This window comes from Trachemys scripta, chromosome 11, assembly GCF_013100865.1.
Source record: "Trachemys scripta elegans isolate TJP31775 chromosome 11, CAS_Tse_1.0, whole genome shotgun sequence".
Classification (NCBI taxonomy): domain Eukaryota; kingdom Metazoa; phylum Chordata; order Testudines; family Emydidae; genus Trachemys; species Trachemys scripta.
In genome coordinates this window covers 35,866,476-35,884,107 of record NC_048308.1, presented here as the reverse complement: position 1 = coordinate 35,884,107, position 17,632 = coordinate 35,866,476, and the positions used below count along the sequence as shown (strand labels likewise).

The 17,632-nt window shown below is 43.4% G+C and overlaps 2 protein-coding genes across 4 annotated transcripts in view; one reads left to right on the top strand and one right to left on the bottom strand.

Annotated features, from left to right (window-relative positions):
• The first annotated feature begins 308 nt into the window (after positions 1-308).
• On the top strand, positions 309-7,724 carry SPC25 (SPC25 component of NDC80 kinetochore complex). Of its 3 annotated transcripts, none has more exons than XM_034786439.1 (7): positions 309-529; positions 2,717-2,874; positions 2,955-3,020; positions 4,016-4,162; positions 4,744-4,848; positions 5,538-5,636; positions 7,481-7,724. In XM_034786439.1, exons 1-7 carry the CDS (start codon positions 375-377, stop codon positions 7,603-7,605), a joined length of 855 nt encoding a protein of 284 aa, XP_034642330.1. In that variant the 5' UTR covers positions 309-374; the 3' UTR covers positions 7,606-7,724. The 3 variants fall into 3 exon arrangements, with proteins under 3 accessions (XP_034642330.1, XP_034642332.1, XP_034642331.1); XM_034786441.1 differs by lacking the exon at positions 309-529 and adding an exon at positions 1,063-1,460 and having other exon boundaries at positions 7,481-7,722; XM_034786440.1 differs by lacking the exon at positions 309-529 and adding an exon at positions 1,850-1,943 and having other exon boundaries at positions 7,481-7,723.
• A 543-nt stretch (positions 7,725-8,267) lies between these two features.
• The window catches only part of NOSTRIN (nitric oxide synthase trafficking), a 30,204-nt gene continuing 20,839 nt past the window's right edge, over positions 8,268-17,632 (bottom strand). The window contains 6 exon segments of the mRNA XM_034786046.1: positions 8,268-8,469; positions 8,766-8,849; positions 9,100-9,199; positions 12,012-12,137; positions 12,541-12,611; positions 13,694-13,723. Of these exon segments, the coding sequence (XP_034641937.1) occupies positions 8,330-8,469; positions 8,766-8,849; positions 9,100-9,199; positions 12,012-12,137; positions 12,541-12,611; positions 13,694-13,723 (551 nt within the window). The 3' untranslated portion in view covers positions 8,268-8,329.

Here is a 17,632-nt window from a genome sequence, read left to right as displayed (position 1 = left end):
CGGGTGGCCCCACGGTCCTTGGGCCCCGGGGCTGGTTTGGGCTGTTTCCCGGCTAGCCGCACACCCGGGGGGCAGCCTGGCTGAGGACGGGCTGGGGCAGCCAGCGCCCCCCGCGGAGGCTGTGCACAAAGTAGCTGCAGCGGCCCAGCGACGCGCTGATTATACAGGGACGGTAGAAACCCGGCCTGGCCATGACCCCAGAGCCCGAACCCCGCATCCCAGCCAGCAGCGCCTCGGCCCTCAGCCAGCTCTTTTCTCTGCTGCTCGGCGGGGCAAACCAGCTGGGCGGAGGCGCGAGGAACTGAGTCCGTGGCCCCGCCCCGATTGCCGTCACTCTCCCACTCACCGTTTGACAACGGACTACAACTCCCATCATGCGCCGCGCCGCTCCACCAATAGCGAGGGCGCTTCTTTGCCGGCTGCGCCAGGAACGGACCAGTGGTTGCGTGCGCTGTTGCTGGGCGCAGGAGGGGCCAATCAGAGCGGCCGTGGCGGCGGCGGCAGGACGGTTACGGTTCAAACGCTGGTGGTGAGTGTTGGGGAGCTGCATGGGGCGATCGCTGGGCGGCTAAGCCGGGCCGCAGCGCCCGGGACGGGGGCAGAGGGCGTAGGCGACAGCCTAGGTGGTGCTTTCCCTGAATTACCGCCTGGGCTCGAAGGTGTGACCCGCCTTGAACCTAGCTCGGTGGGGTGCAGTAAACACAGGCACGTCCTGAGCCGTTCCGTTCCGTGCCGGCGTCGGGCACAGCTCAGGGGCAGCAGAATCGGCTAGAAACCCCCCCTCCCCCATCAAGCTCGGCGCTCGTGCTACTGCTTTTTGCTGTCTAACCAGGCTTAAAGGCCCAGCTCCTCAAAGGCATCTAGGCACCTAACTCCCATTGATGTCAATGGCAGTCAGGCACCTAAATGCTTTTGAGGCTCTGGCCCAAAGTAACTGCCAGTTGTGTAGCACTGGCATTTATAACTGCTGCAGTTGGACCTACAGCATGTTAAACCTGGACAATATTATGCCTATATGACCTGGCAGTTCATTATCAAAGGCTGCACATAAAACCAAGAAAATTGGCAGTTATGAGAACCCAAAGGAGGGAATAGTAGCGGAGCACCCTTATGGTGCAAAGCATCAGCCAGGAAACGTGGTTTTAGGCTGAAAAATTAAAGGTGGTATTATGGGGTTTCACCTTAACCTGCAAAGTCAGCCTGGAATCTGAAAGTCAAACAGGGCTCTCTCTGGCTTGTACATTGTCAACAATAGAGATTCTGCAACCTGATTTAGGTCACCCTTCCGTTAATAGTGTGATACAGCTCCAGGAGAGTAAGCTATGTTGTCTTTTCAGTGCAGTCCAGGCAGGAATAAAACGTTTATTCAGCAAAGACTTCTGCACTGTGTTGACTTTCAGTGAAGTCACTGGGACAACACACAGTGCATGGCATTAAATACCTAAGTCTGCAGGATGAAGGTATTAGTAAAGTAACCATTGTTCTTTCAGGCTAAACAAAATCTGTTTAATTATGTGTCCAGCATTATTAGTATAATGCATGTATTAATATTTACAATAATGCATAATTATGTCAGTGCAATATTTTTTGGTACACTATTGTGTTTAATAGATGCTTCAAATGTAAATAGATCTTTTTTAAAGGGGAAAATTACACAGTCCATAATAAGGACTTACTCCCAGTGGCGGCTCCAGGCACCAGCGCAGCAAGTGCGTGCCTGGGGCTGCAAGCCATGGGGGGGCGGCAGTCAGGGAGCCTTCGGCTTTGGCGGCGGAGACACCGAAGGCGCGGGACCGGCGGACTTCCTGCGGGCATGCTGCCGAATCCGCATTACCAGCGGACCTCCCGCAGGCATGCTGCCGAAGGCTGCCTGACTGCCGTGCTTGGGGCGGCAAAATACATAGAGCCGCCCCTGCTTACTCCTGGATGGGCCTGGGGAGAAGGTGAGTATAAAGTAACAGCAACTTGAAGCCATGTGAAAACTTGTCTCAAATGTTTATTTTAGGATTACAGTACGCTACCCAGATAAAAAACTTGTAGGAATTCTCTCTACTCCCATGATTGTTACCAGTCCAATATGTAGCAGCCATTTCAAAACATTCTCTACATTTAGACCATAGTTAAGTCTTCCTACCGGATAGTATTTAATAATCTGATTCTCATTCTGGAAGGGGAAAATGTTTTGCTTTTTTCCACAGACAACTTTTACCCCCTGTCTAAAATATGTTTAGTTCAGTTCAAAATGAGCCAGCAGGTGCAGTTTCCCTTCTTTACTTGAGTAGAATACAGTATTTGGAGTTTTGGGGGAAAAACTACATGCACAGTAATATGATGTCACACCTCAGTATATCTTCTATTCTGCTCTATACGTGTATGATAAAACATTGAAACAGGAAGTAAACATGATGTTGCATCTTTGGTTTTAGTTAGACAGTTTTAGAGCTATTTGAATTCATAATCATGTGCTGAATAGAGTAAACTGATCTAAACAGCACATCACTTGTAATATGGCCAATACAAGTAAGTAGTAAATTCTGTTGAATGCTGTAACATAACTGTTGCTTAAAAGTCACTGATAGAGCTTTCAAAAACATACAAGAAGAACAGACTTAAAGTTTCAATAGCAATCAGTATTGGGGAGAATACATCTCGTTATTAATCTATAACAGCTCAGATTGTCTTGTGTGATTGTGTTGTGCTTTTATGTTTGCTGCAGCACTATGTCCCAGATAAAAACAGAAGATGAACTGATCCTTTTTGAAAAAGAGATCAAAGAATTTTGGACGAAATTCAAAAGCATTTGTGGTAGTGAACACGTCAATCAGACTTTGGGACTAAGAGAATCATGCAAGGAGTCCATAAAAGCACTCTCAGGTACAATATTCATGAGTTTACATAGCTAATTTATTTTTAACTCTGTCTTCAGTTGATTTAAATAAATCTCTTTATTACAGAGAAGTGGTCCAAGAAGTTAAAAGAAGGGGATCTAATGATTGACAAAATTCAGGAATACAGAAATGGTATGGTATCGGCTTGTATTTATTACTTCTAAAATGAACTAATGTGTTCTGTCAGAACAAAACATTTCATCTTAAAATGGTTCAGTTCAAAGTGAACTGCAAAGCCAAAATGAAGATAATATTAGACCAGGATTTCTGGTCAAAATGTTTTCATTAACAGAATAGGTGATATGTTCTTCAAACCCAGAAATTCCAAAATCTAGTTAAAACGATCTGTCTTGTATAGCACTGAGTAAGTTGTTGCCACTTAATAAGAAATGAATAAAGGAGAGCCTTGCAAAGCTCAAGAAAACATACTAGTTGTGTTACAAAGTCAGTTTACTGTAATAAGAAAACAAAAAATTACTTATCTGTCAAAGTTTACTTGTGCAACAGAGTACAGTTTTGCACGGCTAATAACTTATTTCTGGTCTAACTGTCTCCCACATCCTGATTAGTGGGCAAAGTCAGCTTGTAAATCTAGGATTAACTCACTCATTTTAGCTTTGCAAGTCATTGTTAAAAGTTAGGGATAAAAAAATCACAATGTAACTAGCTATAGGTAGTCTACTGTTACAGATAGATCTCTTGACACAAAATGTATAATGATTGGATCTTTGCACCCTTTTAAAGTGACAGGAACTCAAAAGCTGTGCAGTTCTGTCACCGAAAACAAGCCAAGTTGCACTTTTGAATAGCCAGGAGATGCCAGAGGGCCTTTAGAGATTATTCTGTGCTTTCCTTCTAAGCACGTAAACCGTTTGTTTGTACTTGATGCTTGTAGTAGAAGGGCTGCCTCATACAAACAAGAATGCTGACTTCTCTGTCTCGGTGAAATAACTTACACACGTGTTTTTGTAGCACCTAAGTGTAACTTTACTCACATGAGTAATCTTAGATTTTGAGGAAACCATCTGTGCATAAAGCTATGTATATGTACAAAAGTGTGTGCAGAATCAGGGACTTATTTAACTAAGTCCAACTGTAAATATTCAAGTTTTTTCTCTTCCTCATAGAGATCCTCCAGCAGAACATATGCATTGAAGAAAAGCAAGAGAACTTAACTGAAATTAATTCCAAAATAAAGCATGAAGAAGAACAAAAGAGAGACTTTATTGATCGCATCCAAGAGCTCAAGGAAGAGTTGTCCAGAAAAAAGGAAAGTAAGTTGTAAAATTGAATGAACATGAAAACACTCCAAGACTTTTAGAATGTGAAGTCTTCTAAAGAGTATACTGGTGGCTTTGCAGTAGGTGTTTCCAGCACTGTAGTTGTGCAAATCTTTGTAGTTAGCATGTCGATACTATAATGCTTGTACAATATAGACAATAGTGGCTTAGGATGTAGAGATAACGTGGTGCTTAGTTTGAATAGTTGTATATAAATGTTCACTTATCAGTGGAGCACTGAATAAAAAAACTAAAATCCTGTAACTCCTCATTCTAACAAGATATATTTTCATAACTGGTAACTACATGAACAATGCTTTGAAAGGCAAAGTATACTTTAAAGCAGTTATTTGATTCTTAAAATAGCATTCATAATATTAGCCAAATATTTACACACTCTAGCGTGGGGCTAATTAGTGGTACTCAGATTTAAATGAATAGAAATGGGGTAGTTGTCATGACCAGAGAGATTTAACAAAGAAAAGACACTTGCTTTTAACAGACTTATTCTGCAAGATTTTCCAGTGTTCTAAAATTTGTTTACAAATGCTTTACTCTTGCTTTGACAATTTTAGTTATATCTACTAAAAACAAGGCCACCAAAGAGAGGCTGGAAAGATTGAGTAAGTCTAAAGAACTGTTTGAAGAGCGGCTTGGGCTAGAAATACGCAGAATTCATGGTAAGTTTCCAAGTACACACATGTTCAATTACTTACCCTAGTCATACCCCTGACAAGTTTTTGGCAAAACACCATCATCCTCACACACTAGACAAATGGGGTAGATTTTTTTTAAATTGTGCTTGCACATAGGAAAAAACTTACTGTAGTATTTACATGGTTATGAGTGGGACTTATCTAAATAGTCAATCTGAACAGTGTGTTGCTGATTTGTTTGCTGCAAAGCAATAGAAATCCTTTCTTCTGGCTGTTCTCTATGGCTACAAAGCAATAAAAATGTCTGCTACTGCTGTAGGAACGCTTCTGACTGGATAGAGGCGAAATAAGACAAATAGTTATAAACGTTTCAGATAAACTAATCTCAATTTATAATGATTAAAATCTTTAAAGTTTGGTCCAAATAAAGATTTTGGACTATATAAATGTAATAAAAGATCCACCATTAATTTTATTTTGGGCATTCCATTGGACCTATACTCAACTGTCAAGTAGTTTAAGGGGATACTCAAATAGTTTAAGCCCAAAAGGTGGGTTTCCCTTTTTACAAAAAGAGGAGAAGTCTAGGCTTATTATACTTGACAGCTCAAGAATATCTTTTACTAACTGAAATTTAGCTGGATGTGGATGCCATTGAGTATCCTATGTGAAGTTAGTGGTTTTGTTGAATTCTATTTCTGCTTTTGCTTTAGATGAACAGTTGCAGTTTATATTTCGATGTATTGACCACAAAGATCCTGACAAGCCATACACGTTTACTCTCTCTATAAACGAACAGGGAGACTATGAAGGTATGTGTAGATATTAAATGTGTATTTTATTTAAGTGGTTTTTGAACCAATCTCATATGAGAGGTGCACGTGCACACACACAGAGGGGCAGCAAGTTCCATACCGAACAGTTCAGTCTTTAGAATGCTTCAGATGAAGGTCTGTCCCAACAAGCACTGTAATGGCAGCCGTCCCTTGGCAGTCTCCTCCCAGCCACTGCGGTGTCTTTCTGAAACAGACCACACTTTGAGCTCTTTATCAGCCGTTGGCCCCGCCGGTTCCTAGTGTAAGAGTAGTTGGGAACTGGCAGCAGACGGTAGCAAAGTACAAAAAGAGGGCTAGCCAGGGCTAATAAGAACTGTTTCCAATTTAGAATCTGGACCTGGACCTGGACCTGACTTCGAGGTGCTAGAAACCCTTCCGACAGTGCCCATAAAACCTTCTCCAAAAACCTTAGACTGGCCAGTTTTCTAAGCGTTAGAACTGTTTTATTAGAAAATAGAGAACAGAAATTGGCCTTCTAACTTCTATGCAAACCCCCTGGCATCAATGAATTTGGCCTAGGTACCCATCTGGAAAACATCACATCACTTTAAACAAATAGGATTTCAGAAGAAAAAGTAGGATGTGCTCATGTAATTAAATCGCCATGCTGATGCACAAGAGGGCTCAATTAAGGTTGCAAAAGCAACCTTAATTCTGGCATTTCCTAACTTTTGAATGCTTCTCTTTGTAACTTTAATGTTCTTTTAATGATAAGATAAATTCACAACTGTTTTCCTCTCCCACCTTTGTGTGTATAAAGTGCTGGCCCTTGAGATATTAAGCAAAAAAAAAAAAAAAAAAAATGGCTAGGGGGAAAAGCTGAGAAAAGAGAAGTGAGTGAAGCATTAAGGAGTGTGAGTGACCATCTCAGTTTTTTCCACCTTAGAGGCAGCTCCCAATCTGTACTTTGGGAGCCCATTAACCAATACCACAACTTTATTTCCTACTGCTAACAAATCAAAATTTGTGCATTAAATGGGAGAGACACATTAAATATAGGGAAGTCACTCATGCCCCTCTGAGCGTTTCCATGTACCGCTCAAATTCAGACAGTATTAACGATCCTTTCCTTCCACCATAACCCAAACGCACTAAGGAAATACAGCTTTTAGGAGTTGCTTTTCAACTTACTGCTCTCTTACTACTGGAATTTCTTGAACCTAATTTTCACAATAGAAACCCTATTATTCCTCCATTATTCCTCTGAAACTAATGCAGCAGATAGCAATGATGAGGGACCTCTATTTTTACTATTTCGGGTAGAAACTATACTCTAATCCCCAGGGTGTCTTAATCTTTCTCTCTTCCCCCACCACCCAACTTGTCTGAAAATTGATGAAGCTCAGCAGGAACTAGTGGTCAGAATATGCCGCACTTTTGAGTCAGGGTAGGCATTGTTGTGACAATAACTCGAGTAGCAGTAACAGCAATGACACCAGGGGAAGGTCTGGGTGTGACAGAATAATATTATGTGCCTTCAGACAAGGCCCCGTTTTCTCCTTGTCTGAAATCAGTCCATGGATTTTTAGGCTTAAAATAGACAAATGGAGCACATGCAAAGCTACAGAAAATGGTTAGATTACTAAGACACTAAAAGCAGTGAAAGGGTAAGAGACCCTTTAATATAATGAACTAAAATGCATCTCAGAGCTGGCATATAGCTGTTTACCCGACTCATTACATGAAAAATTCAAGTCAAACATTGTGAAATAATTGACTCAGTCTTGTTTTCGGGGGAAGAATACTTGAGACTAGGAAGTATCACAGCATGCTTCACTTGTCTTGGAAATAAAAATTGTTTTCTAATTGTTTCCTTCTAGTGACAAGCAGCTCTCCTCCTCTGGATTGTATAGCAGAACTCCAGCTAAAAGTGAGAGAAACCAACAACTTTGCTGCATTTATTGCCAACATCAGAAAAGCTTTTACAGCTTTGTCTTATAAGTAATCTGCAACTATATGTAAAATTGGCTTCATACCTCTCTTCCTGTTCCTGTGTGCATTCCCTGCGCTTCCTTTTGTATTAACAGAACAGTGGAGTGAAAGGAAATATTTATGTATGTTTTTTAATATTCCATTTTCTAAATAAAGAAAAATGGTGAAATGTTTTAGTCCATCTTTATCAGCCAGATGTATTTTTGGTAACTCATTTAAACAATTTAATTGGAGCAAATATTTCTTCAGTCCACTGTCTCTGCACAGGTAACTGTGACCTAGCTGTAAATCCAATCTCTACACTTGTAACTCAGAAGAAAGCCAGCACAACATCTTCAAGGAAATAAGGCTAAAGCAATCTAATAGGCTATGCTAAATTTACCCTCAAAGGATTTGAGTCCTGTATTTAAAAGCTTCCCAAAGAATCCAGATACCACATTAATAGAGAGATGGTGTTTCTACTCATTCAGAAACTTAGCCCAAGAGTACAGTAGCAGTCACTAGTTTGTTTTTTACAATAATAGAAACATTCATCACACTCCGGTGCTACATCAGTGGAGAGAAAGAAGTCAGTACACTTGGTTCAACAAAAGAGTCAAGGCAAACTCAAGCAACACTGGGTAGATTTCACTTCTGATCTGTATCACTTTGGCAAGGAAAAGACCTTGATTATTCAACAAACTGAACAATTTAAAGAAATATGATCTTTAGGCACCTCAGTGATCTTCGTTATTTTCTTATGCTTCTGAGGATGTTTCATCTATGGAAGTAGGGAACTTATCTTCTACAGACGTAGTGGGAAAGTGACCTTTTCTCTCCTTTAGGGTCCCATACCACCATCCATTATCATCCTTCTGGTGAATGATAATAAAGTCACCTGTTGAGAGAATGTATTTGTATTAATTCAACTGGATTTATACATGTGTATTGTGCCATTTCTGCATGGACTCTTGTTTAAAACTTCTCTCTTCCCCTGCCTCCTTTGTAGCACAGTCTAATTAAGTTTAAATGTCTCTGTTGGCTAGGTTAAGATGGAATTAAAATTGGATGACAAACCACACTTACTACACTATTATATCACAGGGCCCTATTCTCCACTGCACTCAGTCTCATTCCTCAAGCTAGCATTTCAGCTGAAATAGGATTTTGAAAAAACAGGAAGATGTTAATTACCTTTTTGCAAACTTAGCTCATCATCCCTTTTAGCTTGGTAGTCATACAAAGCCTTGCAGGTACCATTTGCAGGATTGTTGTCCCCTGGTTGTGTAAAAGTCATTGGAATACAATCAATAACAGCACAAGTAAAGCAGGATGAAATAAACATGTCTTGTATAATAATAAATAGTGTTTCTTAAAGTTCATTTTTATAGCCTTATGGCTAAAGGTATTTAGGTGCTTACACATGCAGACAGGCACCGAGTGGGATTTTCCTATTGATTTCAATTTGTTATAGGTGTCTAGGCACTTCTGAATATTCAACTGAGGGCCTGTCTGCATTATTAGGTACCTCCATACCTCTTAAAAATCTGGCCCTTAATAACCAGCATGTCATTACATTTATGCATGTGGCAACTATATATGCGTTTTGATAGTGGAAAGGCACAAACCTAATTTTTGGAACATGGTTACAGCTGAGAGAAAACTCTAAGAACTATTTCAGTTATCTCAGGTAAAGCGAGATTAGGTTGTGGAGTGTCTGGTGTCCAGGTAAGTGAAACCCAAATGAGGCTCTGATCAGACTCCTAATCAATCTTGATGGATTAGGTTCAAACTATTGTGGGACCCCACAGAACTGTGAACCCTCTAACAAGGTGAACAGAATGCATTGGGCCTAGAGAGGAGGTTCCTCCATCCCTCTCCTTTTCCCATACTGCCCTCTGACTTCTAGAAGACTCCTCGGGCGGAAGACTGGAATTTCTGAACCACCATGGCAAGCTTTTTTGGATTATTGTAGGACACTAGCATGACCAAAGGCTAGCCCTGTACTGATATGTCTGTGGCTAAGAATTTGGCATTACTATAATAAAGGACTACAAGTTGCCTATGGTTAGAGCCACACACATATATTATCTTTAGCATAATTTATCAGTAATACAGTTTCCAGAAAACTTAATTGGGCAGTGATTCCATTTGGCACATACCAATTGTTTTAACACAGATCATTAAAAGAGACATTGTGTTGGTTGGTTTAGGTCCTGAATTCAGATCTCTTTAAAAAGTGTTTTACAAAACTAAATCAGTGGAAATGTTTACTGACTTAAATAAGGTGAATTGACTTTTTATGTCAATTTACACATACACACTGGTAATTTTTTAAATTAACTATTGCAGCATTATGACAGTGTATGAGAAGCAGACAGTGAAGCTGTATTTTCACTGTCCATGTTGAGCAACCTGTGTAATTTAAGCTAACAGCATAAATGCTGAAAAGTTAAATTAAATTTGCAAAATCTTTGTTTTTAAAAGCTAAGGGCCTCATCCTGCAAACAGTGCCGTTCTTAGCACATGGGGAAAAGGGATCATGTCCTGACATTCACATCTGTCTCTCCTACACAAGGGGAACTCAATGTCTTCCACAGCATTATACTTGCCCCCCGCTTCCACCCACCCAAACTCCTGCAAAGGGCACGACTGCAATGGAAACATATGGCCTCTGCAAGGAACCCCTGGGATTGTGAGGTTTCTGGACTGGACCTACTGACTACTCCATAGGGGACACATCCCATCCAATGCCAATAGAATGACGTGGGTAGGAATTCTGCGAGGATTCCCTGCAGAGTTTTCCTCTATGTTTTGCTGTGGGAGGGATGATCCATTCAGTAGAACTACTCTTTTAGTAAGTGTTATTATGCACAGTGGTAAGTGTTGGTAGCTTCAGGTCCTAAACTGTTATCAGTAATATGCATAAGAAAATGTAATGGTTTTTAAAAAATTTAAGCCACTTTGCCCATTTAAAATGCATGTTAACTTAGCTACCAATGTCACTTGAGTACACAAAAATGGAGTATTGGAGGAGTTTGGTGATATGGACACTGTCATTTGTGATATGCCATTCACCACAGTGCTTCAGCTGAAAGTACCAGTTCTGAATGCATATCCTGTGCTTCATTTGCATCCAAGAGTATAAGGCCTTTTACTGCTTACACTTTTCTAGTCACTTACACCTGTGCAAAGTGAATGTAAAGTGCTATCAAATCAGAATGGTGATGATTTAATCCCATTTGGCAGTGGAGTACTAGGATCCTATGTGCTGACCCAAGAATCAAGTGTGGAGTTACCTGGCAGAAAGCTTGAGTTATTCACTGGCCAACTGGCAGCCCCTCTGCTCTAGGTGCGCTCAAATGGTTTCATTTTAATACGGCGAGAGATGAGGACAGAACTATGTGCACAGTCCTGTTGGTGATATTTAAAAAATAAATATTAAGGAAATAATGAGAGCACTTTCTTATTATTTATCACCTTTAAAACAAATACAAGGAAGTTCTTCACGCAGTGCACAGTCAACTTGTGGAACTCCTTACCTGAGGAGGTTGTGAAGGCTAGGACTATAACAGCGTTTAAAAGAGAACTGGATAAATTCACGGTGGTTAAGTCCATTAATGGCTATTAGCCAGGATGGGTAAGGAATGGTGTCCCTAGCCTCTGTTTGTCAGAGGATGGAGATGGATGGGAGGAGAGAGATCACTTGATCATTGCCTGTTAGGTTCACTCCCTCTGGGGCACCTGGCATTGGCCACTGTCGGTAGACAGGATACCGGGCTAGATGGACCTTTGGTGTGACCTGGTATGGCCGTTCTTGTGTTCTTATAGCCTTTTGTGCCCAATCTTGAGAGGTTTTTTTCAGTTTCTTTAGAGATTTTCATAAACACAGGAAACATTTTAGGAATAGATTGAGTTATTTGTAACCCCATAGCGTTCTGTGGTTTCTGCCACTGTACTAGTCTGAGTTCTAACATTTAGCTAAAAGCTTCTAATGTTTCTAACACAGAAGCCCACAGGAAGACCCCCATTAGGCCTGCCCCTGGCATTTGATCTGTGGTGGTGGATTTCTATGCCTGTACAGAGCCCCTTTCACCCCAGATGTATTGTCTGTCTGCAATGCCTGGGTCAGACTGAGGGATTGAAGCCTTGGTGCTTCAGTATTACTAATAAATATTTTAGCTGGCTCAGATAAAATCAGAAACACTTTGGCTAGCTCTACTGGCAAGGGCAAGCCCAGAGCATTATTGTTAATAATCTGCGCTACATCAAGTCAGTGATATAGAAAGGAAAATGGAATAGTCTTTTATTGAGAATGATAACAGATAGTACATCTCAACTTCTGCTGTACCAAGCATAGAACAAGTAGAAGGGTTAAAGTACATCCTAGGCAAAGTAGTAGAAAAGTGGTCATGACACTGATTAGATTAACTGCTTTACCTTCTCTTTCCAGCTGGAGATACAGTCGCTCCAGGGATGTCTGGGCTTAGGCCTCTGCTCTAGTTCTGCTAGTACTGTGGATAGTTTGCAGATGTTTGCTCGCAAAAGGCTTGTTTTTGGGCTTGTCTGCAGGCAAGTGATTACAGTAAATATTAACAGAGACCTAATATTACAAGGTATCTTGATGAAAATAGCAAAGGCAGTTTTTTTCTAAGAAAGAAATCACCCTCTCAATTGGTTTTACATTTTTAGTCTTACTCTGAGACATTAAAAAAGTGTCTTTCCTCTTCCTTTCTCTCCTATTTCATTCATCTGTGAAACATTGGCTTTAATTCCGGATACTCATTATTCAGATCGCTAATTCTTGGACTCTGGTACTCTTACACTAAATGGCACCAGTTGGTTCTGTCAAGAATTTATCACTAAAACTGGAGCCTAAATTAGCATTGAGTCAAACCTAGACATAGCCAGGTTCTCAAAATGAAATGCTGCAGTCATTAAAAATGCTACATTTAAAATAAGAATGTACCTGCTCCAGGAGCACAGCAGTGTCTGAAAATCGGGGGGTGTCTATGTATGTTTTAAGCATCCGCTCCAGACCTGAAAAGTATCAAAGAAACTGAGAGGTGTGTGAAGGACTTCTTGGGTCATCTAGTCCACACTGGCTAATACTTTACCCTGTTACTGTCATATTCACCCTAAAATTTCTCATTCCTTAATCTCATCCTATTACTCCCATTTATACACCATTGTGTTCCACTCTCAATATTTTCTCCCTCCTTCACATGTAAACTTTTCTGTTACTCGAAGACTTATTCTCTACCAACCCCAATAATCCTGTAGCCACACTGTATACTCTAACTTTTGATCTTTTCTTTCAAGTCAGTCAGTCTAGCCATTTGCTATTTTTGTTGTCCTTTTCTAAATGGTCTCAGATGTAGCTATGTGCTATTGTTCCCAGAACTGGGGCTGTTGGTAGGACCAGCCTCGGCTCAGCTTGGTAAGTTTGGTCAGGGAGTCCAGGCAGCATTCAGTGTGTAGAATGTTCCCAATGGAAAGGGGAGATGGCTGGAATACTGGTGTGCTCCAGTGATCCCTGACTGCCCAAAAGGGAATTTGGGGCCATGGCAGCTGTCTGCAACTTTAGAGCAGACCTTTGGTTACTTTAAAAAAAGTACTGTAGTCCTTTTGGAGATTGGGCTGTAGTCCACGAAAGCTTATGCTCTAATAAATTTGTTAGTCTCTAAGGTGCCACAAGTACTCCTGTTCTTCTTTTTGCAGATACAGACTAACACGGCTGTTACTCTGAAACCTGTCATTGGTTACTTTAATTTGTGCTGGAACCAATTCAACCCCCAGACAGCCTAAGATGAGGGGGTGCAATAGTGGCATGAAACTTTTAAAGGGTTTTTTTTTTGTACCTAATATAAAGATGAACTAGTGGCTCCAAAGTTAAGATTGCAGTGACATAGTCTCTTCTTGTCCTGTGTTTTTGTTCACTTTCACTTGCATACTATTTATGTTTTGGAATAAAAAATGACAATCTCTCTGTGTTACACCCAAAGTGTGCCTAGAGGATTCTCATTTACCACATGCAATTCCCCCACATAAGGCACTGTGACGGGGCCCATAATTTAATACAATCCATTAAGACATTCAGTGCAATAGCAACAGACAAGAACCTTCTTTTTCCTGTGCTGCCTTGTTTAGATCTGTAGTGAGTCGGTGTGGCTCCCCTCCTGTCCGGAAGAGGGAGCCCACGTGCCGGCACCAGAGTGGGTGGGACCACCACCCCCTGTCCCCGCCCCCCGGAAGTCAAGGGGCGGGACAGGAAGTATAAAGGCCGGCCGCCAGAGCTCAGTCAGCGGCCAGCCACCACAGGGAACAGACGTGCGGCCGGGAGCTCCCGGCCAGGAGACCGTCGAAGACCCTAGCTGGCCTGAGCTACCCCGGGCCCGCTACGAGGAGGAGCCGCCGGAGCCCGTTCACGCCCGCTACTGGGAGAACCCCTGGGAACCGAACCCCACTAACCCTGAGGGTGAGACTGGACCCGAACCCCTTCGCCCCTGCTGCTATCCAGAGGAGCCGCCTGAGGACCATTGGCCGGACTTCCCGGCAGAGCTACCAGACTTGCCGCCGAGCCCGGGCAGAGAGGAACCCATGCAGGTGGACTGGCCCGATCCCGGCGCAACGACCGAGGTAGGCTGTGAGGGGGATCACGGAAGTAGCCCGGGGGTAGCCGACCCCGGTCCGGCTGCAACTGAGTGTGAGCCTATGTCAGTGTGTTGCGGTCTGGATACCCCACTGACCAGCAGCGACAGCAACCGCTGTTAGGGCCCCGGGCTGGAACGCAGTGGAGTGGGTGGGCCTGCGTTCCCCCCTGCCACCCTCCGCACGGGTGGCAGGCTTCCCCCTCACCCAACGCTCGGCTACAGAAGCCTGGGCTTTGAACTATTTGCTCGCTCAGTCCCTGCAACAAGGGCCTGAGCCTAACTGTGTTTGCCCGCCCTGATCCAGGGCCTGGGCTTTGAACTATTTGCTCGCTCAGCCCCTGCCAACAAGGGCCTGAGCTTACCTGTGTTTGCCCGCCCTGATCCAGGGCCTGGGCTCTGAACTGCTTGCTCGCTCAGCCCCTGCCAACAAGGGCCTGAGCTTACCTGTGTTTGCCCCGCCCTGATCCAGGGCCTGGGCTCTGAACTATCTGCTCGCTCAACCCCTGCAACAAGGACCTGAGCCTAACTGTGTTTGCCCCGCCCTGATCCAGGGCCTGGGCTCTGAACTATCTGCTCGCTCAGCCCCTGCAACAAGGGCCTGAGCCTACCTGTGTTTGCCCCCCCCCGATCCAGGGCCTGGGCTCTGAACTGCTTGCTGGCTCAGCTCCCTGCAAACAAGGACCTGAGCCTAACTGTGTTTGCCCCGCCCTGACCCAGGGCCTGGGCTTTGAACTGTTTGCTCGCTCAGCCCCTGCAACAAGGGCCTGAGCTAACTGTGTTTGCCCCGCCCTGATACAGGGCCCGGGCGGTGAACTAGTTGCCCGCTCAGCCCCTGCAAGCAAGGGCCTGAGCTAACTGTGTTTGCCCCGCCCTGATCCAGGGCCTGGGCTCTTGAGCTTTGACTGTGGTTGCTCCGACTCTGCACCAAAGAGCCGGAGTTTCGGGACTAACTGACTACTTGTTCCCACAGAAGTGAGTCGGTGTGGCTCCCCTCCTGTCCGGAAGGGTCGAGCCCCGGCTAGGACCTACTACAAGATCCTTCTGCAGTCACAGCACTTTTGCTTTGATTGAAGCTTTTCATCTTACTTTATCCATTCCATTTGTAAAATCTTCCTTCTTTAGGTCTTTAAACCACGATTTGAGGACTTCAATAACTCAGGCATAGGTTAGGGATTTGGGTGGGTGAGATTCTGTAGCCTGCGTTGTGCAGGAGGTCAGACTAGATGATCATAATGGTCCCTTCTGACCTTAAAGTCTATGAGTCTATGAGAAAACATTTAGATGTGCAGATGACACAGGAAACATCACACTGTAGAAATAAGACCCCTATTAAAACCTTCACTGGAGATGCTGGGATTGAATTTTATGAAGAGAAACAAGCGCAAGTTCAGAACAAAGAAGGAGGTCTCAGTAATACTTGATGTTAGGAGATTGCCATCCACAGAAACTTTAGTTTGCTGAGGGGGTTGACCCAGTAGATTAGGTATAAGAAAGATGCAGGGTTAACTGAAATGCTTTGTTTACAAACTTGCAGGTTTATGATATAACAAGATAACTAATCTGAAGTAGCCAAATGTTGATGGCAATGAGTTTGCCTTGGTACTGTGTCTGTGAGAGTCTCTATAGTGATCAATCAGTTCTGGATGCTTGATTTTATTTCCTGACAATCACTTACCAGAATTTCCCCTGAAATATCTTATGTGTGAAAACCAAGTTTTATAGCAAGGAAGCACAGCAGAACATTTTCAAGAATATCCAAAGAGGGCTAACTAAGGCCTCAATCCTTCAAGTTGGTGGGGTCAGCATAGATTCAGAAGTCCATCTGTGAGGACTAAAACATGGTTACTTACTGTAACAGTTGTTCTTTGAGATGTGATGCAGACATATATTCCATGTAGGAGTGTACGCGCCCAGTTCACTGCAGCTGGAGAACTTTGCCTAGCAGTACCCGGAGGAGTGGTGTCCTTATCTCGTGGCCTTAGCTCCTCCCCTGGCCATATCAGGGTGGCACAAGGTCCCACAAAGGAACCAGTTCTTTCACTGGTGGGTAGAGAAAAGAATGTTGCTACCATGGCATTCAAGAACACCAGCTTCCCTCGGCTGAGTGGATAAAATGCCAAAATTGCACTCTCAATGAACTTAGTGTGAAACCAGAAGACTGAAGGTGTAACAGATTCTCCAAGATGTCCTGGATACAAGCAGGCCTAGGCTGAACTCCCTGGGACAATGACCATACTGAGAACCACTTCCACTTGACCAAATAGGTCACGCTAGTGGAGGGTTTCCTGCTACTGAGCAGGACTTGTCATACTGCCTCCAAACATTGTTCCTCCTCTTCATTTAATCATGCAGCATCCACACTGAGATGCAGGGAGCTGAGTGTCGGATGCAAAACTTGACCATCATGCTGAGTCAGGAGGTCAGGATGAAGAGGAAGATATGAGGGAGGTCAGATTGATAACACAAGGAGGTCAGAGAACCAGCATTGCCTCAGCCAGCCTGGGGTAATGAGAATGAGTTTGGCCTGGTCCAATTTCAGCTTGAGAATGACCTGCGGAATGATTGGAAAAGGAAGAAACCCATACAGAAGTGCCAATTCCCAACTTAAGTGAAAAGCTTCAGTCAGGGAGCCCTGGATTGAGGCTCCCCAGGGGAGCAAAACATCCAGCATTTCTTGTGGTCTCTGGTGGCAAATAGGTCAATCATTGGGATGCCTCATCATTAAAAAATGGACTGTATGATGCTTGGCGTCAGACCTGCACTGTCCACTGTCATAAGGAATCCAAGATCAGCAGGGGAAGTCGGACCAGACTTTCCAAAGGATGGCAATTCAGACAATAGACTGAGTTCAGCCACATCTGAAGAGGATGTAGACACAGCTTGGAAAATTGGACTACTTGTGTGCAGGCAGATTTATGTACTAACAACTTCAAGCATACTCGGGATGTGGTCGAGGGCTGAGACTGGAGCTCCAGACAAAGGTGGTGAATCAGTCAGTCGGCAGAAATGCTGTCAAAATCACAGAGTCTATCAGGGCCTCAATGCACTCTACTCTGAGTTGGGACAAATGTCGACTTCCTGCTGTTCAGGATGAGGCCCAGATGATTGAGTAAGCGTAGCACGAGAGACGACATGAGCACGAACATGAGAGAGGACTTCTCTGGACTTGCCTCTCAGCTACACATCATCCAGATATGAGAAGATATGAAGTCCCTTCTTTCTGAGGTACACTGCTACCACAGTCATGCATTTGGTAAAAAACCCGAGGAGCCGAAGACAGACCAAAGGGGAGCATGGTGTACTGATAGTGCTGGTCCACCACAACAAACTGAAAACACCTCCTGTGGCTTGGGAGAATTGCTACATGAAAATGAATGTCCAGAAGCTCCAGGGCAGCAAACCAGCCAT